Source organism: Mycteria americana, chromosome 20 (genome assembly GCF_035582795.1).
Source record: "Mycteria americana isolate JAX WOST 10 ecotype Jacksonville Zoo and Gardens chromosome 20, USCA_MyAme_1.0, whole genome shotgun sequence".
Taxonomy (NCBI): domain Eukaryota; kingdom Metazoa; phylum Chordata; class Aves; order Ciconiiformes; family Ciconiidae; genus Mycteria; species Mycteria americana.
The window spans coordinates 1,598,802-1,626,717 of NC_134384.1; the positions used below are offsets into that span (position 1 = coordinate 1,598,802).

The 27,916-nt window shown below is 53.7% G+C and overlaps 1 protein-coding gene across 5 annotated transcripts; it reads left to right on the plus strand.

Moving 5' to 3' along the window:
- On the plus strand, positions 1-27,766 carry LAMB3 (laminin subunit beta 3). 5 transcript variants are annotated; one of them, XM_075521759.1, is made up of 24 exons: positions 1-17; positions 1,153-1,356; positions 2,113-2,177; positions 2,683-2,837; positions 11,865-11,979; positions 12,191-12,264; positions 12,723-12,905; positions 13,313-13,376; positions 13,705-13,892; positions 14,616-14,739; positions 15,122-15,310; positions 15,405-15,560; positions 16,174-16,370; positions 17,317-17,428; positions 17,907-18,279; positions 18,760-18,920; positions 20,003-20,211; positions 21,344-21,547; positions 22,251-22,395; positions 23,759-23,966; positions 24,991-25,132; positions 26,059-26,235; positions 26,697-26,850; positions 27,333-27,766. In XM_075521759.1, coding segments are annotated over exons 1-24 (3,738 nt in total). In that variant the 5' UTR covers positions 1-15; the 3' UTR covers positions 27,470-27,766. The 5 variants fall into 5 exon arrangements, with proteins under 5 accessions (XP_075377874.1, XP_075377875.1, XP_075377876.1 ...); XM_075521760.1 differs by having other exon boundaries at positions 14,619-14,739; XM_075521761.1 differs by having other exon boundaries at positions 13,705-13,880.
- The last annotated feature ends 150 nt before the right edge of the window (positions 27,767-27,916 follow it).

The following is a 27,916-nucleotide window of genomic DNA, read 5'->3' on the forward strand; positions in this document are numbered from 1 at the left end:
AATGGAAAAGGCTTGATGTAAGTTTTTGAGGATGAAAAACTGTGTTTTAGCTGAAACACAGCATGGGAGTGGTGCCCGGGAGCCCTGTGGGAGTGGGGGTGGGGTGGTGGTGGCTGTGTGTGCAAGCTGCTGAGCTGCGCTCCCAGCTGCGTTCACCGAACAGTCGACAGTTTAAACAGATTTGTTAAAAATTCATTACTTTGCTGGCACAGTAAAAAGAAAACAACAAACAAAAAACAAACAAACAAAAAAAAAACCACCAAAAACCCGCTTATGATACTGTTTCCCTTAATACTAATGTAAAGCAACAGTGACCACTGAAAAAGGTCAAGTGCAAGAGAGCTCTGAATTAGGTCCAAAGTAGGGGAGAAGGGCTCCTCATCAGGTGGGCACGCAGCTGGGGGTCTGGCTCTTCCACACACTCCCAGGCTGATATTAGAAACCATCCTGGTGTGATAAATAGAGTCCTTTTGGATATCTTGGCTCTTTTTGAGGTACGCAGACAAGAATTATGTTTCTTAAAAAATGTGATGACTGACTTTTTTCACAGCTGGTGAGTTCACAGGATTGCATTTTGTAGATAATCCTCAAGGTCATCTTATGTAATTTTGCATCTTGAGGAATTCCAGTGCCGTGGACAGGAGAGGGGCTGCGTGACCGAGCCTGCCTGTAAAGCCCAGTCGCTGCGCTCGAGGTCGCCTTCGGGCTGAAGTCGGATACGTGAACGCACAGTGTGATTATAGCTCATGTGGACGTCCCTAATTAGGCTTTAAACGATCAAGCTTAGGTGCTGATAGCAGTGCTGCCTTGTCATCACGATGCTAAGCACGATATGCAAAACCTGGCTGAGAGGGCGGGTAACACGGGTGTATCGCCCCATGCCGAGCCGCGCAGCAGCTCTGGAGGGAGCTGGTTTCAAGCTGCCTTGGCGATGTCCCAGCGGTGGCCACGCGAGCCCCGGGTAGGGCTGCCTACAAATGGGCTTTCACTTGCTGGTTACCTGCAGAGCAGCTGGTTCAGTCATCCTCATCCAAAGTGATTTATGTCTGCGGCCGTGAGCCCTGTCTAGAAGCTGTCATGAGTTATACGGTAACTGGGTGTGTATGTCTGAAGATGCCTGAATCACTCCCTTTATCATTACTGCACCCACAGGCACGTTCTTTCCCAGGTGAGGCAGCTGCGTGTTAAAAGCCAGGAGAGGAGAGAGCCAGCGCTCAGAGGGCTCTTGCGGTTGCAGATCGGCTGCCGGGTGGCGAGAGCCGTCGCTGTGAGCCAGGGACGTGCGAGACGCCGCGGGGACCGGGAACACCGCGGGGACCGGGGACGGTGCTCCCGCTCACGTGGGGAAGAGGGCAGGTGAGGCTTCTGGCTGCTGGGGGTGTGCCGGCAGCTCTGCCTCCCCTGGGCTCTCCTGCAGGAGACACTTATTCTACAGCAATTTTTACGGGTTTTTTCTTTTCGTAGAACAAGACTTTGGCCACCGCGTGCCCTGGCGCGTTTTAATCTGGAATTGATTCTGGAAACGCAGGGCAAAGGGGTGGGGCTGGAGAACAGAAAGGGCAGCGTGCCTGGGAAGAGGTGGCTGGGGGGTGCGTATGGGGGGGCTGCGTGTGCCGTGTGTGTGCACGCTTGTTAGGGCATCGTTTCTAGCCGTGCGTTGCAACCTGGCATCGGTGCCGGCTCCCTGCCCACTGTGGATCGCAATACTGGGGGCTGCGGCTTCTCGATGTCCCTGGGGAGACAGGCAGTCAGAAATTGCAGCTCTGCTGAGAGCAAGGTGCCGTGCTGGTACCTGTGGTTCACCTCAGCAATAATATTAAGATCCAAAGATAGTGTTTGGGGAAGAGGGTAATCTCTTACACGCTTTAGGAGAATCTTGTGCATGCTTCATGAATCGGATGAAAAGCTGGGATTCTTTGTACTTTAAAAACAAATACAATCTGAGCATCTGATTTTCCTCTTCATTATTCTTGATTTTTCACCCACGTTATTCTGTTGTAGATCAATTAAAATTACCTCCCTGTAAACTGAGAAGGAATGTCAAGGTCCTAGACTGAGCTTTAGATTGGCATTTTCTGCTCATTTTCACTCACGCTGCAAATTCTTCCCTAGGCGTGTCCTTGGCGGTATGGAGTCTCGCTGCCAGCTTTGGCCATGGGCATTATTTGTCCTTCTGGGTAAGGCTCACCGTACAGTGTTTCTAAAAGGATATGGGGGAAGCTGACTAAATAGAAACGTTGCTAATGTAAGCTTTGTATTAGCAGTACCGTGGCAGCAGCTGGGAGACTGGTATTTGATAATCGTGCTGGTGTTTGGCAAAAGGCTGCTCTCTCTGTCTTGAGCAGCAGGGCTGGCGATGTCGGTAAACAGGGGACACCAAACAGGGCTGTTCAGTACGATAGGCAGGGAGCTGAGCATCCTGCAGCCCAAACGCTGCGGTCATGGCAAAGAAGAGTTTCGGAAATAACTGTTAGTGCAAAGCGCTTTAGAAGTGCCTTTTTCTTATTAAAAAATAAAGGCGATTCAGGGGCAAAATACCTTTGTCCTTTTTGGCACGTACATTTTGTTGGTTTATCCCAAGCGTGACAGTAGTTGGTCTGTTGTAGAAAACAGCAGACGTGCTGGTCGATGACTGTGTGCCACCCTGACACAACCCCAAGCCCTGTTTTCCTGCTCTTCCAGCTGCCCCGCGGCTGCTGGGCGCCCAGCGAGCCTGCTCCCAGGGAGCCTGCTACCCCCCGGCCGGGGACCTCCTGCTGGGACGAGCCCATCACCTGAGAGCCTCCTCCACCTGCGGCCTCACCAAGCCCGAGACGTACTGCACGCCCCACGGAGAGGTACGTTCACCTCCTCCATCCCATCACGTAGGGATGCTAATGCCTTTACCCGTCCTATCCTTCGTACCCTTTTGCAGGGATGCGTTTAACCTATTTCAGGCATTTATTCCCCTTCCAACCGTGCTGGGTCATTGCACCATCCGTGGTGTCCCCTCGAGCCCTTCTCTACCATCTCCATGGTCGAGAAGAGGAGCTGAGCACGAATGCAGTGGTAGGGAAAGGGCAGCAAAGCTCTGGCCTGAAGCACTGGAGGCAAAACGGAAGCTTTTGCATCCAAAATATTCCAAGCCTTCCTATCTCTGGGCTTTTTAGTTATATGCTTAATTCATATTTCACTTGTCAAAAATGGGAACGTTTCAGGTCTTTCACAAAGACTTGGAAAAGCTTCTGAACTGAACAACTGTTTTCAATTACGCTGGTTGTGCGGGGGCAGGAGATGGTGCTCGGGAGGATAACGTTTCAGCCAGCTGCGGATTCCCAGGCTCCAAAGCTGCCACCAAATCAGAGTAAGAGTTTAAGGATAAGTCTGCCTGAGCACAGAGCTGAAAACGCTACAGGGGTGATGTCCTTGATGTGAGCGCTTCCTAAAGCCTTTCTCTATCCGTCTGGCAACGTTAACCCCGTAACTGCCGTGGGAGGAGCTCGAAAGGGAGTGGGTTCAATGCAGGACAGGCAAAAAGGGTCTTGGAAGAGATGCTTGAGAGGGAAGGAAATGGCAGACCTCTGGTGAGGCAGTGTTTGCTACAGTGAAATCCAGCTCGAGTGAGTCAGCATTCTTCTGCTTTTAATTCCCCTTCAAGTTGAAGGCCAAGATGTGGCAGTAAGTGCATGTGTTACAGAGCCAGCGTTCTCGCTGGGCTGGAGAGATTTTTGCCTCTCCGTGGGCTCAGGGATGGCTGGGAGCTGTTGGTCGGTGCGAAACCGGGCGGCTCCCTGGCCCGGACAGGTAGGAGCGTCACGTCCTGCTGGATGCTGGGCTGGCTGCAGCATCTGTCCTTTGTCAGGTCATTTTCCAGGCTGACAGTTGCAGTCAGGCATTTCCTCTGTTCAGGCTCCCACTCACTTTTTCGGAGCTGTTTTGCTGCTCCCAGGGAGCGGGGCTGTTTGCTCGCCTCCCCGGCAAACCCCCGCTGCTTCTCAAGGGTGCTGTGGCCCAGGAACAGGAAAAAAGCAAGCAATTATTTCTGCTCTGGCTTAATTTTTTTTTTCTTCCCAATTTCTGTTTATACTTGAGGAGAATTGTACGTAAACGTACTTCTGAAATCTTCACTTAATATTGACTTTCGACAGTGACTTTTGCTGGAAGAGGAGGTTTGTACTATGGGACGCGAGTGTCTGCAAACCTTGATAAAGCTGGTCGTCCTCATACCAGCTGGAGTGGGCTCATTATTCCCTTTGCTGGACCTTGAGAGACCGCTCTGAAGGGCCTTCAGTTGTGATCATCCGCGTCACTTGTAATCTTTGACGTGGAGACGGGATGTCTCTCTCATACCTGTGATATCCCTTGAGCAGAAATGATCCGCTCAGCGCAGAATTAGTGCGTGAGGTCTCGTGGCAGTACTGCGGAGGAAGGCAGACAGCAAGACTGCGGCAGTCTCTTCTAGTCTTCAAGTCCCTAAACTATTCAGTTTTCATATTCCTTATACCTTGCCTTACAAGTACCAGGGTTAAAAGGGATATGGAACAATTAACACTGATATGTTAAGTTGGATTCTCCAATTCTAGCTTTGGGACTGGGGTCTTTGCTTCCTTACTGCCTGCATACATGTGGTCCTTTCCTTTACGGAAATAAGAGATGCATCGTTACTGCTAGCAAATTCCTCAGAGATCCTGATTTCTGTTCTGCAGCTGTAATGGCTAATGGGAGTTATGAGTATGCCAGCTCCTATCTTTGCAGGAGAAATCCCTATGCGATGAGCATTTCCTAATTTTTTCCACCCTTTTTCTACTTCCCTAATTTTAAGCAAAAATTAATCCCCTGAACTCAATTTTCCTATTCCCATCCCATAAAAAGTAAGCATATTTAATTTATTGACTCTTATGACTTCTTTTGTTACAAGTCTTGCTCTCGTTTTGTTGCCAAATAGGTACAAATTTGGAGTCCGTTTTGCAATCTCAGCAGAGGGCATGGGAGGAGGGGTTGCTCTCGCTGGCTGCCGGTGCCCTCGTGCCAGCTGGCGGGCGCACGCTGTCTGGCCCCGCTGCCGGCCCACGCTGGCCCCAGGGTCCTCTTTTGCAATTCTGGTGGGTCACTCGCCATGAGCATCGGTTTCAGCCTCTGCTCCATTGTCTGCTCCGGTTCCAAATCCCCCTGACCTTTATACTTTGCACTACTGATTGCTCCATTCCTTGGCTGTAGGCTCAGTCTAGCAAAATCCAAGAGGGACGCTCAGCATTGCCATTTATAGCACAGAGGACTGCAGCGATGATTAGAAAAGTGATGGGAGGTGGAAACTGGGCAGACCAATGGTCTGGCTTGGAAATCGCTTAGCACTTGGGAAATGGCTGTTCAAGTCAGCAGGGAAAGTAAAAGCAAGAGGGAAACTGAAAATAAAATAGAAAAATAAGTGAGCCTGGATTTGCAGTCATAACGGAGCTGATGTGTGTGGAAAGACTCTCGTTGACCGAGGTGGGATTTAAGGCCCAGTTAACTCATCTCGTTATTTAAATGCTAAGTATAGCGCTTTGATAGCAATACGGAGTAGTAGCTCACACTGCCTAGCTCTAGCCAAGGGAAGGCACCGTGTGCCTTTTGCGGGGATTAGCAGGTTCCTGGTCCCCTGGCCTGGCCCTTCTGAGCAACGGCACGAGGGCTGCGCACGCCTTCGGCTCTCGGCCTCACCGTAGTACCTGCGCCGTAGTGTGTTCGCACCCAGCAAGATTAACGCTTCTCTGGAGGGAGAGGACTTCTTTCCTCCGGGCGTGTGCAATGCTTTCAGCATAAAGACATATTCAGAACTAGAAAATAGCTACAGACTTTTCTGGATGTTTTGTCAATTTTGAAGAGTACCCACAGCACCCTGCACATCGCTGTGAAAGCTTTTGCCAAAGAATAGGCAAGAGAGGAACGAAGCTGGGTGTCCTTGTGCTTGCGTTGCTGCTCCGTTTCCTGCATCCCGCAGCGGAGCAGTTTGTGTGTGTGGTGACTGCGTGGGTCCTCACGCCCCGACCCTGGGAGACTTTGGACATTAAAATGTTGTTTGCATAAGGTTAAGGACCAAGACTTTCTGCCTGCTCTCACCTGCTTTGCATGGGCACTCGGTGGATATGAGCAACGAAGGGTGGGTGGGAAGTCACCTTTATCATCCTTGTGTCGCGGTGACATGGGGTCATGCAGGTAGGAGTCTAGACGAGAGGTTCCAGAGAAGCCGAATCCCCAGATGAGGTAATGGGAGGGGAGTGTGAGCCCGTTGGGCAGGAGAGCTCCTGGTGCGGCAGGGGATTCCTCCTGCTGACGGATGGTCTGGTCGCAGCTGCCTGGCAGGGGTTGGTCCGTAGCATCTCTTCCTGTGGTGTCTCAGCACTGAGTCGTCTTTGGCTGCTTCCAAAAATACAGGCCAACGTCTGCGAAAGAGAATACGTGCAAGACTAATGCTTCTGTCTGCCTCATGGCTACCGTCTGATGGTTACATCGGCTTGCCCACCTGCATGAGTCGGTCAGGGAGCTCGGTACTGATCTAAAATATGCCGCTTGCTGGGTGCTTCAGCGGGCCCTAGGCGTGTTGGAACAGGGGAAAGTATGCTGAAAAGCCACTGTGCCTCCCAGCTCATTTGCTTTGCAGACCCATGTCATCAGTCAAACTCAAGTCTGTAAAAACACAGAAAAATGCATCCACAAAATAGTGAAATAATTGTGGTCAGATGGGACCGCAGGAGATCCAACCCCCTGCTCAAAGCAGGGCTTCTAGTTTTGGGTATTACTTCTTAATGTCGAGGGTTTGCACCGAATAATTTGTATTCCAGACCTGTTGAAGGTAATATGGGGCTGTTCTGTGCTTATCTCATCTTATTCTGGCATTCAGACACACCCTGCTCTTTGCTGCAGGGATGTGTCCCTACCTGTAGTGAATGTGCAGAAGAAAAACCCTGTTTCCCATTATTTTTTTCTCCTCTCCCTCCCTTCTCTGTATCTTCTTTTGCCACACGACTGCAAATTGACACATATGCTGGGAGACATCACGTCATTCCCTTGCAGACAAGTTGCAGAGGCAACAGGACCCCGGCGATGTGTGCGGGGTGTGGAGATAAGCTGGTGCAGTATGAGTTTTGCAGACTCTCATCCTGGCAGATTTTAAATGAAGTTTTGCTGAGGGGAGATGATGTGAGAACAGATGGGGTGAGGAAAACAGGCACCCACGTGCTTGCTTTTAAGCAAGAGAAATGAACTTCATTTCCTTAAACCCCATGCCGAGGGTGTTTGTCCAGCTTGTGTCTTCTCCCCCATCTCTGCTGTCGCCTCAGCAGTAAAACCAAGCTGAGGGTCAGAACCCTCTACGTGTGTTTTGAGCATAACCTCAGAGCTCACTTCCCAGTGTCGCTTCTGACTGGCCAAGCAAGGATGTGACGTGAGATGTTATGGCTGAGAGACATATCTGTTTCAAAACTGAAGCACAGTCCAGTTTAGCAAATACCAATTGCTCACGGAGAAGTTTAACCACGCCAACATAACCATGGGTAACTTCTACCATGTTTTCCCATGGAAAATGTATAGAGAACTTCACAGGCAAGAGGAGCCCTGCTCCGTGAGCCTGGCGTAGCGATGTCCTACAGCTAGTGTCACAGGGAATGAAAATGGGTTGGAATAGCAACTTGCGTGACTTGGCTTTAACAGGTGCCTTTGTTCCTGTTGTAATTTATTCTTGCTGCCCACCCTATTTCGTAATAACCCTCAGTCTCTCTGTATACGTACCAATTCCCACTGCCTTCCAGACTGTCACCAAATACACTTGGTACAGTAATTACTGTCCCTATACAATATTAATAGTGCAAGACCATGCAAGGCGCTCATATGGGAGGGCTGCATGCCAGGAGCCCGACTGACACAGCTCCTCTCACTGACATGGAGCTGGGTTAAACGCAGGACCACCAAGGTCTCCGCAGCTATGAAAGGTCTTCATTTCATGACTGGAGAGAAGCAGCTTCCCATTTTTGCTGATGAATAACTTCAGTTTATTTTGGGTTGTGCACCTATGCCAGGAAGTTTTATTTCAAGGGCTCTCTACTCATATTAAAATGGCAGCTAGAGCTACTTAAAATATTTTGGTCTGAGTCCATCAGCTTAAAATTGTTTGCGGTTTTCTGCCCCTGCATGAGCGGGGAAGCATGAGAGGCTGACGAGCAACTGGTTCACAAGGTCGGAGCAGGAGGAGAGCACCAAAAACCTGCAGCAGAGCTGCGGAGAGTGCACGGGCGAGGGCTGGGTCTGCACCCGTGGCCCTGCACGCGCCGCGCAGGAGTGTCCCCGGTGCGTGATGTAATATGCGGGCATTTTTACAATACCTGGTTGTTCTTCTACATGGATTTTTTTTTTTTCCTCGCCACCATTTATTTCTAAAACACGAATCCGTTTATTCTCAACGTGCTAGCTTTTCCTCCAAAACGACTGCCTTCTGAATTACCTTTCAGAAGGCTGGAAGGAATTTCCTTTAATCTCTGAACCTCCATAACCTGTATGTTGGGTGACTCTTAAGAGTAGCTTGGGGGCACAGAGGGGCGGTTAGTGGTTTCCATGCAGACCTACAACTTTTTTTGCCTTCCCAGAGGCCTTTTCAGCCCCACATCCCACACCTACCCAAACACGTACCCGTTCTCTTTTGCTGCAGCAGCACACGGGCTGGGGCCTGTGGTGCCTGGCAGGGAGGGGACGACGTGCTGGAGGGGACGACGTGCTGGAGAGCCAGGGCTGGGGCTGCCCCAGGGGTCGGTGACCCAGCTTAGACCCTGACCGCTTCATTTCCCATTGTCACGTCCGCCCGCAGCCCTGCTCTATTCCTGGCAAGCCCAGCTCTGAGGGATCTACCGAGTCTGTTGCTATGCTGGTAAAAAAAGAAGGGGAGAGCTGGGGAAAGGTGTGGGCTTGGTGAATCTCCCCTCGGCCCGACGCTGGACTGCAATTTTTGATAATTCCCTCTGTCCCAAGGAACTTTGAGACACATAGTCACAGTCAGTAATAGCAAATACTCCTGTTGTGCAATAGAGGAGTTTCACAATTTGATCCAGGGATGTGAAATGAATTTTGCTTCTAGTGTTAAGTTTAGCCTTAATTAAAAAGCTCAGGGGGAAAAAAAGAAAAAAATAGGCAAAGATTTTTGCACCAAGCACAGCCCCCGGGCTGCATGGGAGGGTCTGTCTCACACGGTTTAAGCTTCATTTTTACTTAGTGCTGCATTTTAAGTGTGGTTGCAGTTTCATTGCCAGCGTTGCATTGTAGCTACTAGAAGGCACTTGTGTCTGGCTGTGTGAATGGTCTAATAAGTATGCGTGAATCACTCCTGATGAATAATTTAGCCGAGATTAACCTTTCCCCTTGCAGAAAGCCTTCCTTCTCCCTTTGCTAATCACAGAACTGTTGTGAAGTTTAATCATTATTGGGAATTGTTCATTAGATTATTTCCCTGGATAATTCCTGTAGCTTCCTGAAAATTTGCTGCTAGTAGTCATCATCTGAAATGAGTTCTTCTGCCTGGACCCGATTATATTATTTCTGATTCTTACTGGCAGAGCCAGGAGGAGTTGGTAGAGCCAGGGAAATTGCATGATTATATATTTTGAATTCTCTGTTTGCTTACTCTGCAATATTGTTATAAATATTGTAGTTAGCCAACTCCTGTTCTGGGATATTTATAGACAGAGAACATAAAGACTGGGGAAAATATTATGGAAACAGATCAGTTTTAAGTGAGGATCTCTCCTCAATGTCCGCCCAACTGCTGAAGGGTTCCCGGGCCCGGGGGCAGAGCAGAGTCGGGTCTGGGCTTTGTCAGGAACTAAAGCAACCCACGATGTGAGCTCACATCTGGCTGCTGCTGCCCGGCCGCCTCGCCGTGTGCCGGGCTCCCGCTGTCAGCACGGCCCCGGGCTGCCAGAGCCGGCGGGCGGCTTTGCATCTGGTGCGGTACCAGGTAGAGCTTTCTGTTCAAAGCCAGCCTATGCCTTGTGTGGTTTTGTGTGAGAGCAAGCAAAGAGGTAACTCCGGACAAAGTTTTCCATGAATTTTTCTTTAAATTTAAAAAAAAAAAAAAAAAAAAAAAAAAGAAGATAGTTCTTATGAAGCTGGGTTCTTCTTTGTAGAAATAAGAGACTTTGCCAACTTAGGTGAGCCTGTTTCAGGAGTAAGGAAATATGTGTAAACTGTGAATTAATCTTTTAAAGGGGAAACCAGAAATCTTGGTGCAACCGTGCCCCCCCGGCCACCACCTCCTGCTGCCTTTCCGAGGCGCAGATCTCTCCGGACCCCAGCTTGTGCGTAGGGTTGTTTTTGGGGTGGAATCAGCTCATTTGTTTAAGTATCAGATGGGGAGATTTTAGCACAGAGGTGGATATCAAGTGCTTCTTGTCACCCGATGACTCTGCTCCTCCACTGAAAGCTGATCTCATCACTGGGGTCCCAAACATGCCCATGCCTCTGCTGTCACCTTATGCCACCCCAGGGAGTGCCAGCCCTCACAGCGGGGTATCTCGTTGCCCTCCTGGTGTCAGCTGTTAGACTTTTTGCCAGACGTGCTCCCCTCCTCTCCCCCAAACCCTCTTTCCTCCCAGGACGACCTTTCTGAGCCGTCCTGCCCCATGCCACCAAGGCTAGTGCCCGCCATCCCTGGCAAACGCTGTTCTTAATCTTCCCCGATTTCTCGGGCTTTGGGATGTGTCGGTGTGAAGCGTGTGTCCCGCTGCTCCGTTTGGGAGGCTGCTTTACTGCTCTGGGCCACTGACAACTTCAATTTCTAGTCGAAATGTTTCACGTTACTTTTGCTTTTGGGACGGCGTTACCTGCAGCCCCTTGTGTTTGCTCCGCTCTGAGCGTGGCCAGTACCGAGTGCTTCGGATGGGGCCTCCCCGTGTCGCCCGTGGGATGCCGCTGTGGGCTCTGTCATCACCTGCTGTTTTAACATCCCCCGGGACCTGCCCTTCCCCACCGTGGCCTCACCTGGGTGTCTCCCCCCGGTTTTGCGGTGGCCCTCGCCCAGCCTGCTTGCCTACCCTGTGCCCGCCTTTCCTCTTGGCCCCTGTCCGGACCTTCCCCGCTCCCCGTCTCTTGCTCAATCTCCTTCCTGCCGCTTTCTATGCTTTTCTGAGCCTACTCACGTGCTGCGCGCACCCGGCGGCCCCACGTTAGTGACTGCACGGAGCGTTGCTTGGTTAGTCAAAATTTGGGTATTTGTTTGCTCCTTGGGGACCCTGTTTTCTCCCATCCCCACGTTCCCCGTGCTACATCTGTGTTTGCTCCTTGAATTACTTGCTCAAGTGAAGGGCTGAACTTTGAGCCGCTTGACTTCCCCCCCGCTGACTTCTCGCCTGCTCGGTTGTTTGCTCCTGCTCCGCTCCCCGGGGAGAGCGCAGGGGGACCGAGCATCACCCAGGGCTTTTGGATGCGAGAGAAAGGCCTTTCTGTTCACCCAAACAAACAGCCCCTCGGCTGTGTGGAAAAGGCAAACTGGTCCTGAAAAGCTGCAGAGAGCTTTCTATCAAGTGTGGTCATTATGGAAAACCAGGGGGTTTGCTTAAAAAAAGGCATTTTTGATGGCTTGCCAAAAATGTGTTTTAGTCGAAAGCATTTTGGGTTTAGTTTTCAGTCCATAAAACCATGGGTTGTGTTTTTTGATGGGGTGTGAAGGGGGCCACTAGAGTCTTGCATATCGTTAGCTTATTGACAGTGGTTCTTCAGATCTCTAATAAACCAGCTTTACCGACACCGTTTGTTCCTCAGTCAGGCCACGCTGCACGTGGGCCCCTCGCCTCCGGGGTCCGCAGCGGGGTCTTTCCCTCCGGCCGAGCCGGGCCGGTCGCTTCCACCCGCCCTTTCTCTTCCAGTGGAGCATGAGATGCTGCAGGTGCGACTCGCGGCTGCCGCACGCCTACAACGGCCACCGCGTGGAGAACGTCCTGTCCTCCGCCGGGCACTCGCGCTGGTGGCAGTCCCAGAACGGTGAGTACCGGCTGGGTGCGCTGGGGTCCCCCCAGGACACCAGAGCTCTGGGTCCCCGGCAATAAATGGCATGAGGGGAAGAGGAGGAGGTGTTGAATTCAATAGATTGGAAGGAAAGAAGGAAATAAATGACTTGGTTCAGGCAGCTAAGCGGTTTATTTTCCCGAAGTCTGCAGTCTGCACCTCTGAAGCTGCCTCTCTGTGCCCGCAGGCATCGAGCGCGTCTCTTTGCAGCTGGACCTGGACCAGACATTCCAGCTCGGCAGCATCCTACTTCACTTCAGGGTTCGTGTGCAGCATCTCCGCTTGTGAGGAGGTCACGGATGACGGTGGATGGGCCCTGCTGGCTCTCCGAGATGTGGGGATCTCAGTGCACAGCTCCCTTCGGGCTCCTGATAGGAAGCATGCCAGGGTCCCCATCTCTCCTTTTTCCCTGTTTTTCATAGCCATTCCCCCGGGTGTTTGGGAGGAGCAGAGCAGGGTGGTGGGTTCCCGTCCCACGAATGTCTGCCTAAAAATCTCCTTGGTGCAGATGTACCTCGTGGCTGCAGCAGGGCTGGCTGAGGGGAGCGGGGGAGCCAGAAGGTGTTGGTAGCCTGCAGGGGAGGGGATCGCCCCAGCAGCCTGCGGGCACCTGAGCCTGGAGGGAGGAGGAGGAGGAGGACGGGCATCCCCAGGCCCTGGGGTGGGAGCCGGCTGGGGTGCGCTGCATTTACAGATGTGCCTCTTTCCCTGCTCTGCAGTCGCCGCTGCCTGTCGGAATGCTGATTGAGCGCTCCACCGACTTCGGCAAGACCTGGGAGGTGTACCGGTACCTGGCCTCCGACTGCGCCGCCGCCTTCCCCCACATCCCCCGGGGCTCCCCTGAGAGCTGGCAGGACGCTCGGTGCCAGGCGCTGCAGGGGCACCCTTTGCACGGGGGCAAGGTAGGATTTGTGGGGTTTTATGGCAAGGACTCCCACACGTGCCCGTTCCCCCTGCTGTGACCCTGGGTTTGGGGTGGGTGGCCTGCACGACGCTGCAGAAACACGTGCTGGCCTGGAAGTCTTTTACACGGAATTACACCTGGCGAGGGATGGTGCCTGTGGACATCCGGCACGGCTGAGGGGAGTCCTCGGGAGGATTCCTGCTCCTCTGGGAGGAAAGCCCTCACTGCTTTGTGACAAGCGAGGGGTTATGTTGGTCCTTCTGCAAAATCCTCTACAACTCTGAAGTCTTTTCCCTGTGTTAAGTGATGTTTTGCAGAGGCAGGTCCAGAGCACATGCTGCCCAGAGCATGAGAAGAAAGCACCTTGTGTTTCCTGCTTTTTAACTTATTTTTGTTCCTTCTAAGGTGAAATTCAGTGTCCAAGACCTGGGATCTACCATCACTACCTCTTACAGCCAGACCATCGATAGTAAGTGACTGGCCTCTTTCCTATCTGAGAAAGGGAGAGGGGGATGATGCACCTCATGGTTCTTCCTACATGTGATGGAGAGCGCTCAGCTGGGGTAACCCCGCAGGGGAGCAGGTCCTCTGCAAACAAGGCCTCGAGCTTCATGTAGGACTGCTGCCCTGGTGCCTCCGAGGTGTCAGGGAGCAATGTCTGGTCTTTGCTGATGACTCAGCTGCTGCTCTTCGTGCCGATGCTTCTGTTTCTTGCTCCGAGCCCTCCACGCGAATCTCAATGTGCTTCTGCAGCCGGTGCCTGCTGTCCCCTCACACCTCTCCTCGGTCCCCAACAGAGCTGGGGCAGTTCACCAACCTGCGGATCAACTTCACCAGGCTCCCCCACATTGTGCGCCAGGGCTACCGCTCGCCCAGCAGCTTCTACGCTGTGACAGAGATGCAGGTGCTGGGGAGCTGCTTCTGCCACGGACACGCCGACCGCTGCGCCCCTTCGGGAGACCTGCATGCCGCGGTGAGCACTGAGGTGAAGCGAAAAGCCTAAAGATGAGCTCTGTGGTGTCACACCATCCCTGAACCCCAGCAGGAACATCAGGCTCTGCCACATGCCCAGGAATGCTCCTCGGGAGACCTTGGCCAGGATGACCAGCAATGGGGTGTGGGAGTCTTTCCCCTGGCCAGAGGCTGCTTGTAATCAGGGAAAACGATGCCCCGTTTTGCCTGCAGCCGTGGGATGGTGGCTGTGAGACAGCAAGCGGTGGTACCCCCACGTAAACCCCTTTTTGTGTTGGGAAGAAGGTGGAGGGGCTTTATAAGGAGTTACGAAGCTCAGTGGCTGTGGGAGGTCGTGCTCGGGGGGGAACCGCTCCTGCCAGCACTGGGTCTCTTGGCTGGGCAGGGGACACGCAGAAAGTTTCAGCAGGCTCCTTCGTGTCCGGGAGGATTTGCCAGCATGGGTTGTTTGCTGTTGTGGGATTCTCTTGTCCCCAGCTTATGCTTGTCTGCTTTGCCTTGAGCGTGGCTGTCCTTGGGTAGGTGGAAGAGGTGGTGGGAATTGCTGTGGGTGAGGAGCAGCCAGTCCCTGATGCTGCAGCTGCGCTCTCTGGGTGCTGGGGCTTCACCTCCGCACGGCGAACGGGGGCTGGGTGGGGGCAGGAGCAGGCCAGGGGTGTGCTGGAAAGGCAAGAGGAGGATGAAGCTCTGAACCCAGCAGCTGCCATCCAGGAGGGGTAAAGCGTTGTCTCTGCAGCAGGTCCACGGGCACTGCGTGTGTCAGCACAACACTGCCGGTCCCAACTGCGATCGCTGCGCCACCCTCTACAACGACCGGCCGTGGGCACCCGCGGAGGACAACGATCCCCATGAGTGCCAGAGTACGGCGAGTGCCTTTTCCTCTCCTCTTCCTGAGGCCTTTCCTAAACCCTCCCCAGCTGTGAGCGACGGGAGCGGGAGCGAGCTCCGAGACCTTTTAGCAGGACGCTGCGGGGCTGGATGTTCACACGGGTGTCTCTGCAAAGGGCACCCCGACGCGTTGGCCCGCTGGGCTTTGCTCCCCGGGGCTGCGGGCGGGCGATGCCCTGGGCTGCGCCAGCACCCGGCCCCGCTGTCCGGCTGGGGCCGGCTTGGTCCTGGGCGGCTTGCGGGTGTCACCGTGTCACGCGGGGGACTCGGGCACCCTCTAGTGCCGGAGCCGCCGCTGCCGGAGGGGTTTGCACGGGCGCGGCGCTACCTGGGCCGTTTCGTTGGGTGTTTTAGGGTGCAACTGCAACGGTCACTCGACCTCGTGCCACTTCGACGCGGAGCTGTACCGGGCCAGCGGAGGGGCGAGCGGGGGCGTCTGTGACAATTGCCAGCACAACACCGAAGGCAACAACTGCGAGCGCTGCAGAACTAACTATTTTCGCAACCAGCGGCAAGATCTCGCTCATCCCGAAGCCTGTCTGCGTGAGTGCCCGGTTACCCCCCTGTAGCACCTTCCCCGGACCCTCCCGTCTGCCCCTCGCGCCCCTCAGCAATGCTGCTTCTTGCACGTTTCCAGCCTGCGAGTGCGACCCGGACGGCACCGTGCCAGGCTCCATCTGCGACCCGCTGACAGGGCGCTGCGTCTGCAAGGAGAACGTGCAGGGCGACCGCTGCCACCTCTGCAAGCCGGGGTTCGCCCAGCTGGCCAACGCCAACCCCATGGGGTGCCGCAGTGAGTGCACCCCAAAACAGCCGCCGCTTCCCAGGGCGCTCCCACCTTGCCCCCGCGCTCAGCATCCTCCGTGGCTCTGAAAGGGATGCAGTTCCCAGCCACCTTTGATTTGGGGTTTCCAAGCCAAAGCCCGTTTTGCAAAGGTTTATAAACCTCTTCGCTAAGGCTGTGGCCTGTCTCGGGTATGAGTTTGGCAAAAAGCACAGGGGAAGCGGAGTCTGAGGTGTGTGTAGGGCTGCGTCCCCTTCCCGGGTGCCTCCCTGGGCGTGCAGGGCTTGGGAAGCCGCAGGGGATGCGGGAGGCGATGCCGTGTGGGCGAGCGGGGCTGTGCGCAGCAGAGAGCAGCCGTGGTTCGGGTCAGCACTGTGTGCGTGGCTGGGCTGGAGGGATGCTGAGGTCTCTCCAGCTGCCGAGTCCTGCTGCAGCGCTTGGACGGGCGCCGCAGAGTTAGAGCAGAGGCGCAGGTCCTTTGTGCCAAGCTCAGGCATGCAGGGAGAGGCAGGAGAGCTCATCTTCGGGCAACTGCAAGGTGCTTCTGTGGACCTGGCTTCGTGGGAAGCCGGGCTGGTGCTTTGCACCCTTTTTCAATATGACAAAACCCTCCCTGTTTCAGGATGCACCTGCAATGTGCTGGGAACGCGGCAGGACATGCCCTGCGACGACGAGACGGGGAGGTGCTTCTGCCTGCCCAGCGTGGTGGGGAACAACTGCGACCAGTGTGCAGCCGAGCACTGGGACATAGGGAGCGGGCGGGGCTGCCAGCCCTGCGGCTGCCACCCGCGTGGCTCCCGCAGCCCCCACTGCAACCAGGTACCGCCCAGCCCGTCCGGACCGTCCTCGGGGCAGATTTAGCATATTTCAGCAATATTTCTTTTTTGTTTCCCTGCCTTCTTTCGTGCATGCACCTGCAAGCTTCCTCTCTTTTTTTTTTTTTTTTTTTTTTTTCCCTTTCCCAACTCTGCAAACGCTGCTGCGAGGGGCTGCCGGGGGCAGCGGGGGGGTCAAGCTGCACAGCCGGGAGTGCCACGGCCAAGGGAGCCGTGCCCCGCTGGGCAGCACCGCGCTGGGGATCGCTCAGAGCATCAAAACCGCCTGTTGGGTGGCTCCGTTGTCCCGTCCTGTCCGTGGGAGCCTCCCCAAAAGGGCCGTGCGTTCCCTAGCGCATCCTGCTTTTATTTTCCTTTTCCTATTTCCTAGAAAACACTATGACAGGCTATTCAGGAAAATGAAAGATGGTGGTAATTATCGAGGCAAGATTAAGCCATTTTAAAAGGCCTGATATTTAGTAAGGAAGTCCTAATAAGAGATCTTCACGCAGGCGAGGCAAGTTAATTATCCTCATTTGTCAATGGAAAAGCATGTATGTCACTTCAGGCTTAAAAGACGACTGGGAAAATTAAAGTTAAATATAGAAAAAACCCATGACAAATTCTAAGAGCCAAAGGTAGGTCCCAAACGAGCTCAGTGCAGGGAGGAGACCTGAGATGCCAACTGGCTGCTTGTGGGCGATTCCTTTGTCTTTGAAACAAAGATTAAAACTCTGCTTTGCGATGCTTGGGCTGTTCGGAGACTGTTTGCATCGCTGCGGCTGAGCCTGCAGCCTGGCGTGAGCAGTGCAGGCACGTGCTGGGACGCAGGCTGGATAGAGAAGGTTGTCCGTGTGCTGGCTTTAGTGCTCAAGAGCAGTCGAGGGAGGGAGGGCTTTCCCAGGAAAGCGTCCAGAGCCGGGTCTCCCTGATGTATTTCTCTTTCTCAGTTCACAGGACAGTGTCCGTGCAGAGAAGGCTTCACGGGACGGACGTGCTCTGCCACGCAGGAGCAGGTTTGCCCAGACAGGCACTACGGAGACGTCCGGGCAGGGTGCACAGGTAGGGAGCATCCGTTTCGTTTTGGCTTGGTGTTGCTTAGCAGTGTGAAATCAGGGGTTATCTGGGAAAGAGCACCTGGCCCGTGTCCTGACATCAGCGCTTCCCATGCTATTTTGCAAGAGAAATTTTCTCTCTGGAACAGCTTCCTAGTTAATCCCTGTTGCTCTCCCCCACCTCCAGGCATCCACCGGTCCCCTCCCAGCAGCCTTGGGCGAGACCCTTGGCTGTGCAGGGTCGGGGGCTGGGTGAGTGACTGGGCTTGGGGGCGCGTCCCCTTCCCCTGCCCGTGCCACCTCCTTCCCAGATGCGGCAGGGGCTGACAGGTGGGGTTGGACTTCAGGTTGTGTTGGCATCCCATTACCAGGGTCTGGTTTATATATATATATATATATATTTTTTTTTTTTTTTTAATGTGTGTGTGTATATATATATATATGTGGGCTTCACCTCTATATCTCTCCACCTTTCCATCCCCCAGAGTGTGACTGTGACTTCCAGGGCACAGAGGACGTGGGGTGTGACAAGACCACGGGCCAATGCCTCTGCCGCCCGGGTGTCATGGGCCCCCGCTGTGACCAGTGCCAGCGGGGCCACTGCAGCACCTACCCCGGCTGCGAGCTGTGCCACCCCTGCTTCCGCACCTACGACGGGGACATCCAGCGCCTGCGCCTGCGCCAGGCTGGCCTCGGCAACTCCACCGCACGGCTGCCCCTCGGGAGCGGGGGCTCCCGCTTCGGCCCGCGCCTCTCGCAGGCGGAGGGCAACGTGCAGCAGGCGCAGGGCATCCTCGGCCGCTCTTCTGCGGCAGAGCAGAGCCTGGCCCAGGTGGGCAGCGTGCTCGCTGCGATCAGGTGAGGGACGGATGCTGTAATGGGGTGCATCCCTTAGCTGGGAGGGGATGCTGGCTCTTTTCTGTGTGCTCACTCTGCTCATCACGCTGAGCCGCTCGCACGTGTTCTGCGTTGTTTCTGTAACTGAAAATCTTGCTCTGTTCACGCGGTGACCAGGGATGCAAGAGAGCAGCGCTTCCACACGTGCCCGTCCTGTGCAAATTGTTGTGAAGGCAGGAGGCCGGCGGACAGGCTCCAGGCGGTCGGCATCTTGCCCGGTCCCTGCGTGGGCATGGCCCTGCGAGCTGTAGCCCAGCCCCGCTCTTTGCTGCCTCTGCAAACCTGCGAGGCCGCGGCGTGTCCCCGGCCGTCAGCTCTCGGGGCTCAGAAGTGCCTCTTCACTGGGTGTTGGCAGCACCCCAGTGCAAGAGCACCCTGCTCTCTGTCTACAGGTGCTTTGCTCTCTACTTGAATTCAGGTTTTGTGCTTTTTCTCTCCCAGAGAGCGGGTCCAAGGTATAAATCCTGATCTTCGTTTTCTGGATGAGACTGCCTCTCTGTCGAGGGAGCTCAAAGCCCTCAACAGCAGCTTGCTCATCACTAACACCCAGTATCAGAGCAAGAAGACCCAGTTTGAAACGAGCCGCAGCACAGATCTGTCAGGTACAGTGCTGCAGCTGTAATATCTCTTAATTTGCAGATGTTAATTTACCTCAACGTGACTGTACCTGGTGGTTTCCCCCTGGCTGGGTAGATGAGATGGAGTTTTTAGCCTGCTGTCAGCTTAGGGAACAGCAAATACCTCTTCCCTCCCCAACGAGAGGGATGCTTTCGAGCCAGTTTCTGGTCTGTGACCCAGGATTTCACGCTATCGGGTTATTTGCTCCAGCGTTTTGGGGCTGGGTGGCTTGTTCCGCGGGCACCGCATTCCTGTCCCCTGGCCAGCACGGACTCCGCTGCCGGGGCGCAGCGGGAGCGTGGGAAGGGGGGAGCCCCGCTGGGAGCGTGTCACCAAACCCGGGAGGAAGCTGAGATAATGAAGGTTGTGCACAGATGGAAGGGATGGAGGGGTGGGGAAGAGAGCCAGGCGGCTGTCAGGTGCTTAGGAGAAGAGCTAATTAAGCCCTGTGATGATGCTGGTGGTAGGCTGCCATTATATCCCTGCTACAGTTAATTCTCTCCAAGTGCCTCATCGCTGCCTCCCCCTCCCCGTTGCAGCGCATGGCTCAGCCGGCCGGGGACGTGCAAGCGGTGGCGAGCGGCCGCTGCCTGGGCGGGTTCGCTCTGCCCCTCGCCATCCGAGCAGGGCCGAGAGGTCCACGTCCTGACCGCTCTCCTTCCAGGCTGTGCTGGGGGGGAACGGTGGGGCCTGCTCAGGAGCCAGGGAAAGGGCTCTGAAGGAGCCCTGTCCTGCCCTGCCAAAGCCCTTCTGGGCTGCACGGAGCAAAGCCCGGGATCAGCGTGTGCATGTTGTCTTGCTTTAGTTTTGTTTCCATCTGTTAGCCCCAGCCCAGAGTTCAGTCCTTCAGGAAAGCTCTGTAGCTCACTGAAGGAATGGCTGAAAGGCATCTGGAAATAAAAGGAGCTTTTCCATTGTGCCATAGTGACTAATCCCTGGCTGTGTCTCCCTCCTCTCTGTGCACACATCCGCTCGCAGGGTATAGTCAATGCCTTCGTTTAGGTAGCTGTGCTGCATTTATGAGTCACGGAGGCATTTGTGTCATTTATCGGTTTTATTCCTGCAGGAGCCTTCAAGACAATCCGATCTGCTTACGAGACATCCACCAATGCTAGCAGCCTTGTGGCCAGCGCCTCCGGGCTGCTGGCCGAGTCCCGGGAGAGCCGCAGGAGAGCCGCGGGGCTGGAAGGGGGGCTTGCGGAGTCCACCTCCAAGCTGCTGACCCTGAAGGGCGCGATAGCTTCGTCTCCCAACCTGACCCCTGTCATAAATAAGGTGAAGATACAAAGTGGTTTTATGACTTCGCCGCTGCGCACATCTAGTTTTCAGGAGGGCCCTGTAGTGCTCAGGAGGCAGAAGTCTCATCCTGCAGTCATGTGTCTTTCCTCAAACAGTCCAGCATGGCACAAGACAAAGTCTCTGTCCAGAGAGACTCATAAATGGCATCCAAGCAACCTGCTGCTTTGGGACGTCAGTGGAGAATTGCCTGAGCATCCCTTGCCTGGGGATCACAGACACCGAAGCATTGCCCGCCACCCTCTCCCAAGCACACACTTTTTCCTCCAAGGACTCTCTCACGTGTCAGTTCTTGTATCTCAAAGACCCACTTAATTTCTGGATGAGGTTTCTTTTATTTCTCCTTTGCTGCTTTGTTATTGCCATGGAGATCCATTTCGGTGTCTCCTAATGCACGGTTGCTGTGGAGACCACCAACCTCCCCTCTCCGCTTTTCAGAGCAGCAACACATTCCCAAGCGACCAGCCTGTGCTGGTGCCTGCACTGGCTCTGGGTTTGCATGTGCCCCTGCTGCAGTGCGCTCTTTGGTGGGTGGTAACTCTACAAGATGCCGTGCAATTAAAACCACGGATGTCCAGGCAAGAGGGCAGGGTCTTCTCATCCCGTTCTCTCTCCCAAAGCAAATCGCACAGGTTGGACAGGGTTCCCCTGCCACGAGGGGCAGAGTTGCTGTCCTGAGAGTAAATGAGATGTTTGCTCCATGCAGACATGCTCTGTTACTCTTCGTGAGCCGCTGGGGTGCTTTGCTCTCATTTACGCTCCAGCTTGGGGTGGTGAGGAGATGCAGACCTGGCGTTGCTGTCTCAAGGGTGGGCATTCAGTGCTGCCGTACGCGTGTGTAGCTCTGGCTGCCCTTCTCTGACGCAGTCACGGTCTCCGGTCATTTGGGCTGTGCCGCATACATCGCCGTCAGCCCTGTTGGGAGGGCTGCCTCCGTCCCTGTTCCCGTGCGGAGCTCTGCTGCACGAGCACAGCAAGTTCCCCATCTCCCTCGGCGAGGCTCTGTCAAAACTTTGGCCCCTGTGAAGTGCCGGTTTGCCTCCCCGAGGGCACTGAGGTCTCGCCAGCGAGGCGAGTGCCCTCGCTGCCCCACCGCTCTCTCCCTCTCCAGATCTGCGGTGGCTTCCGAGCGGAGACGTGCACGCCTGCCCAGTGCGAGGGGCTGCTCTGCCCGCGAGACAACAGCACTGCCTGCGGGGCCGGCCGCCCCTGCCGCGGCATCTTCCCGCTGTCGAGCGGGGCCCTCGCCATGGCCGGGGAAGCCGCCAGGGAGTTTCGCAGCCTGAGCGCCCGGCTCCAGGAGACGGCACGGCTGGTGAGTGCGGGCAGCACCGCCTGTCCCGCAGCCGAGCCCTGCGCTCGGTCCTTCGGCGTCAAGCAGCAGAGCCTGGGGGGGACAGCTGTGGAATGAGTGAGCTGTGATAAAATACCCATACTCAAACTTTGTTTGAGACTTGATCTTTTGGACAGCTGCAGAAATTCAGGAATTTTTGAGTGGGAGACTTACTGCTGCGTGCGTGGGTCCTGCCTCCCCCCAGCACAGCAGCCACAGAGCTGAAGGCACGCGAGCGGCTCTGGAAATGTCACGAGGAAGCCTGTCCTCCTCCTGGTTTGGGATTAGTATGGCAGAAGGGGTGGGGATGTGGAAACCTCTCTGAATCCGCAGGTGCATCCCCTAACATTTGATGCAGTCTAGAGCGTGTGTGTTGGTGCTGTTGTAGCTCCTTTCTATGGCCTCTCGTGTGCTTGCAAAGATAAAGTGAGTTTTCAAACTCGTTCAAAATCCATTTCAAAGGTGTTTTAAATAGCTAAACAGCCAAACTGCCCCTGTTTGAGAGCTTCCTTTGCAAATCCAACCCTCAATCTTTAACATTTACAATCCTTTAAAGCAGTGGCATATTAAGAATGGGGAATAGCATAATTTCCAAGTGCCTTGCCCAGTTCACTCGTGTTGAGGTGGGGCTGCTGGGATTCCAGGTCGAGAAGAAATGGCTCCATCAGGATATTGCTGTTTGCAGATTAAAACAACAGAGACGTCTGCAAATCAGATTCAAAGCAACACTCGGCGGCTCGTGGACCAGATGAGCGTAACAAGGACCCAGATAGAAGGGGATGTCCGGCACATCCAGCAGTTCATCCAGCAAGTCCGAAGCTTCTTGTCAGGTACTGCTCTGCAAGCTGTAAAGTATGTCTGTGCAGGTTGACTTGTGCATGGAAAATACCTAATTTTTACAGTGATATTATGTATGAAAGTACAGTATAAGGGAGTCAGCTGAATTCTGTGAATAGCTCACCCCAGTTAAGCTCTCAGATATCCAGTTTATCTGCACATGGGTATTTATGTAGCTAAGGTAATGCACATCCTCTGAGACGGCAAGGCAGGCTTGGGGGGTGTTTTCTGAAAAACGGAGAAGACATTTCAGCAGTACAAAAGTCCATGACTTTGTCAGGAGTTGCAGTTTGGCCAGCTGACTTGCTCAGGCTTGACTGTGCTGTTCGGATCGACCCAAATTAATCCTGGCTGTTTTATCTGTGTCGACTTCCCTGGGGCGTCACCAGGGCAGACCCTGCCTGCTTCCTTCTGGGGACGTTTGGGGGCCATCTGTGAGGTCCATGGGGCAGGGGGTACCGCACGGCCTCGACCTTCTGTGCGCAGGGCTTTGTGGAGGGGTCTCGCAACATCCCCCCAGGAACTCAAATATTACCTCTAAAACAATGAACTGAATTAACAGAAGCGGAAAGCTGTGGAGGAGGCATTTTTCTGTCCGTAGCACGGACAACAGCTTGCTTTGGGCCCCGCGCTCTGCTGCAGAGCCTTGTGCCATCTCTGGGGCTCAGGGACAAACCCATCCCCGTGGCTGGTGCTCTCCGAGGATTTGCAGTCGGCACTGACCCGATGCAGAAAAGTTTACCGGCAACACTCGCTGACCGGAGATAAACAGACAAATCTTCTCTGGAGAAGACTATTAATCAGATGACAATTCCTTGTTGTCCTATAATCCAATGGGATGACTTATTGTTCGCAGACAGATTGTAATAACGTAATGAGCCTCATGAGCATTAGCTGAATAAGAAAATCAGGTCATTTGGTGCTGCCTGGTGTTAATGATGAGTGAAGATATTTCTGAGCTAATCGCTGGGCTAAGGTCCCTTGGGCTTTGCCTGCCTCTGATTCCTCAGTTTTATTAACTTTTATTTGTGAAATAAAAAAATCTTGTCTTGAAACACCACCTCATCTGCTCAGTGAGGTCCACCTGACTCTGCTCTGGGCTTAGCCACCACGGTGTTCTCGTCACCAAATTAAAGGTATCATTTCAGTACTTCCTGAAAGTTTTGCTGATGTGAATGACAAGTACATTAAATTCAAGGGGATTAAATTCAGTGTATATCCTGGCAGCTGTCTGAAATGAAGAGGCTGTGCGTGAGAGCATGCATGGCTGGATGCCTGCCCTCATCCTCCCTTGCATTTGCACTGCCGCCTTTCCCCTCTCCCGTTTCTGACACCGACTGACTGTTTGCTCCGTAGACGAGGACGTGGACCCTGCCACGGTCCAGGAAATCAGTGAGTCTGTTCTCTCCCTACGTCTCCCCACGGATGCTGCCGCAGTCCTGAGAAAAATGACTGAGATCCAAAATTTGGCGACTAAGCTGCAGTGCCCGGAGAGCATACTTGCCCAGACGGCCGAGGACATTGCTAAGGCCAAGAAGCTTCAGCAGGAGGCAGAACAAGCCAGGTCGGTTGGGGTTCAAGGGCTTTCGGCAGCTGAGGGTCACTCAGCCGGAGTGAGTGTGGTGGTTCTCAGTTGGGTTGAAATCTCACTCTGCTGGAGCTGTACCGACTTGCACAATACGAAATTTTAGCCCAGGATCTTCTATGTCCGTACAGTGCCTCAAGGAATGAGTCTACAATCTCTGCATACACCTCCCTGGTGCCCCAATACGAATAAGAAATCTGACTGCCAAGAATAGATCTTGTTATAGGTACTAGAACAAGAAGGTCTTTACCAAACGTAATGGAGGCTTTTCTCTGTCTCGAGGCCCTGTGATGGGAGATGACAGCGTTGCCCTGGTATTACTTGATATTGGTGACCTACATCCTAATTGCACAAGAGAGCATGAGGAGATTAAATGGGCTATTTGTTTTCTGGGTGAGAGTTGGGAGGATTATCCCATGGTCCCTTAAAAAGTAATTACAGAATGTCCTTGCAAATTTGGAGCATCTACTTTGTCACATGTTGACTTGCAGCAATATCCCAGCGAGAAGGTTAGCGGGATAAGTATGTAAACTCCTTGATAGTGTCTGACACCTGCTTAACCTGCTGGAAGTGATGAGACAAGGGAGTCTGGCTTTCTATGGGGAGCTCTGTCACCCGGCCTGAATAGTCCCGCTGCAAGCAGAAAACTATTCATTGAAACTGGTTCAGTGGTTATTGCTTTTCCTTCAATGCTTTTTCTTGCACTACTTACAAAATAAATGTTTCTAACTAGTTTAAAGGAAGGCTTTTCTCTCCCCTTCTCAGTTTGTCTCCTCTGCTTGGGGGTATGAAATAGAAGTAACACTTCTCTCGAAAGGAAACCTGCTGGAGTGCGGCGTGTCCAGATGTGTGGGTTTGCGGCTTTTGGGGAAGGGAGATTGCAACCTTCTCGGTAACAATCCTGTCTTGCTTCTTAAGCTTCCTTATTTGGCCTCTGCAACCTTGACTTCCAGCCCATGCAATTATCTACACTCACTCCTGGCTGTTTCCCGCATTTCCCCAGGAACCGGGCGAATGCCATGGAGGGCAGCGTGGAAGAGGTGCTTGCGAATCTGCGACGAGCAAACACGGTGCTCCTGGAGGCCCAGGGTGCTATCAGGGGCTCTGGCTCTTCCCTCCGGTTCATCCAGGAGCGTGTTGATGAAGTAAGCGATGTGCCGTGACTTCCCAAATAACGATACTGTGCCCTGCTCACCGCTCCTTTGAAACTTCCACACTTGGCAGAGTCCTGCACCAGCGCAGCTGGGAAATGGGATCTGGTGAAGCTTTTGCTGTGAAAATCTCTTATTTCTGCTGTGCCTCACTTGTGTGCTTCTCCAAACTCCAGTCACGGTCCCTGCCAGAGCCCCCTGAGACAAACCCCGGGTCTGCCGTGCTCAGCTGTGCAGGAGCAGTCCCCGCTCCCTGCCAAAACCCCGCTTCTGCAATGTGTCTGTCAAGCAGTGTAGCTGGTCCCTGCACAGAGGAAAAAACATTAGGAGTGGGGTTGGGATGTGATTTCCTTCTGTCCTGGTTTCAGCTGAGACAGAGTTAGTTTTCTTTATGGTGGCTGGTATGGGGCTGTGTTTTGGATTTGTGCTGAGAACAGTGTTGATAACACAGAGGTGTTTTAGTTGTTGCTGCACTGGTCAAGGACTTTTCAGCTCCCCGTGCTCTGCCAGGGGCAGAAGAAGCTGGGAGGGGGCACAGCCAGGACAGCTGACCCCAACTGCCCAAAGGGACATCCCATACCATAGGGCGTCACGCTCAGCATATAAAGCTGGGGAAGAAGGAGGAAGGGGGACGTTCAGAGTGATGACATTTGTCTTCCCAAGTCACCATTACATGTGCTGGAGCCCTGCGTTCCTGGCGATGGCTGAACCCCTGCCTGCCCATGGGAAGGAGCAAAGGAATTCCTTCTTTTGCTTTCCCTATTAAAGTGTCTATCTCAACCCACACATTTTCTCACTTTTACTCTTCTGATTCTCTCCCCCATCCCACCGGGGGGAGCGAGTGAGCGGCTGGGTGATGCGTAGTTGCCAGCTGGGGCTAAACCACGACACCTTCTTAATGTGGAGCACTCTGCTTTTAGATCGAGGCTGTGCTTGGTCCAGCTGAGAAGAACGTGAAGTCCATTGCGGGCCAGCTGGACGGGCTGATGGAGAGACTCTCACAGCTGCAGCGTGGAGCGAACCAGAACCGCCTGCGGGCCACCGACGCGCAGCAGACGGCCGGGGAGGCGGGCGAGCAGGCCAGGAGCGCGCAGCAGGTACCGGGCTCCGGCACGTCGCCAGCCAGGGCGGTCACAGCTGTGCTCCGCGTCCTCGCTGCCGTTAGACAGCAAAGCCAGCCGCGTCCTGGCACGTTTTTGGATGAGGCGAGGAGGCTTTCCTGTTCAGGCCACGGCTTGTGTGTTGTCGTGTCACTTCGTATTAATCTGATGCAGTATCCCATTGCTGAATTTTTCCAGGACCTTTCTCAATCCGAATGCTTTTTGCTGGAAACTTATCTCTGCTGTATCTCCCGCCTGAGGCAGAGTAGCCCGTACAGCTGTCAGTCAGCATCTTTCGGAGCCCTTCGCAAACTGTTACGCATTTGCATGATAACACCATGGCAAAGCTCTAGTGCAATATCCATTTAATATTTAAAATGGATTCAACATTGGAAAATCCCCTTTCCCCCAGTCTATTTGCTTGATCCTACCTGCGCCGCTTATCCGCTTTTCCACAGGCTTTCGAACAAGTGAAACAAATGTACGCGGAGCTGAAGAGAAGGATGGAGCAGAGCCCGGCTCTGGGAGAGCAGGGCAGCAGGGTGCAAAGCATAGACCTGGAGGCACAGGCTCTGTTTGAGGAAACTTTGGCCATGATGCTCAGGATGGAAAGTAAGACTCTTTGTGAACACAATGTAATAATCTCACGCACTGGGGAAGGGCTTTTGACTCCCAGTGGGATGAGGGAAAGAAATTACAAGGAAGACAACATATTTTTGGCAGTGAGATGGTGTGGATTTGGGCTGCATCTGCTGGTGCTGTGCCAGTACATTTAGAATTTGCAAGGGTGCGTGGGTGGCCGTGGAAGGGACGCCCTGCCTGCGATGCCGATGTGCCCCCGTCTTCCTCCACGTGCTCGCTTCCATTTTTACGCATTCAAAAGTAATGGCTTTGTTTGGAGCGGTCGTGTTGGGGTTTTTTGAGGGGGAGAAGGGGGAATGCAGAAGGAGGCGGTGATATTTGTTTTCCTTGCCCCACCAGAGCTATGCAGGAGGGAGGTGGAGGCTCAGCCCAACCTGCTGGGGAGGGTAATGGCCATGATGCCTTCCTCCTGTCCGATCATCGCGTAACCCTTTCCTGCCCTCCCTTCTCAGTTTTAGAGATGGAAATTCAGGAAAGCAACAAGGCTCTGATGTCCAAGTCAGCCAGGCTGTCGGGCCTGGAGGAGCAGGTGGGAAGGATCCGGGACACCATCAACAAGCAAGTCGCCTACTACGAGAGCTGCTCCTGAGCGAGCTGCCTGCGCTCCAACAGCATTGCCTTCTCCTCTGCAGACACCGACTTGTGTATTTATTCCCATTTTCCGGCTGGAGTTCTCCTGTGCCTAATGTCTCTTTTTAGCAAATTGAGTTTCCGTACCTGTGGAAAATAGCTGCACTGAGCCAAAGGAGCAAGCCCCTGGAGAGGGCTAACCTTGGTTGGAGTGGCTGAAACTGCCCCGTGGTTGGAGGAAAAAGGGGAGACATCAGTCTTCCCTTGCAAATAAAAACATCCCCAAAGCTGTTATTTCCAAAGGGGTTTATAAACTAAGACGTTATTTCTTGTTCTTGTTTTAGCCAATTCAAGCTCTTTTAGCTGAATTTCACTGTTCAAATTAAAACCCTCATCTGGGGCTTTTTAACACTTTTTATCTATGCTGCACTTAATCCTTAAAACTTGCCGTGGCTTCGGTACGTCC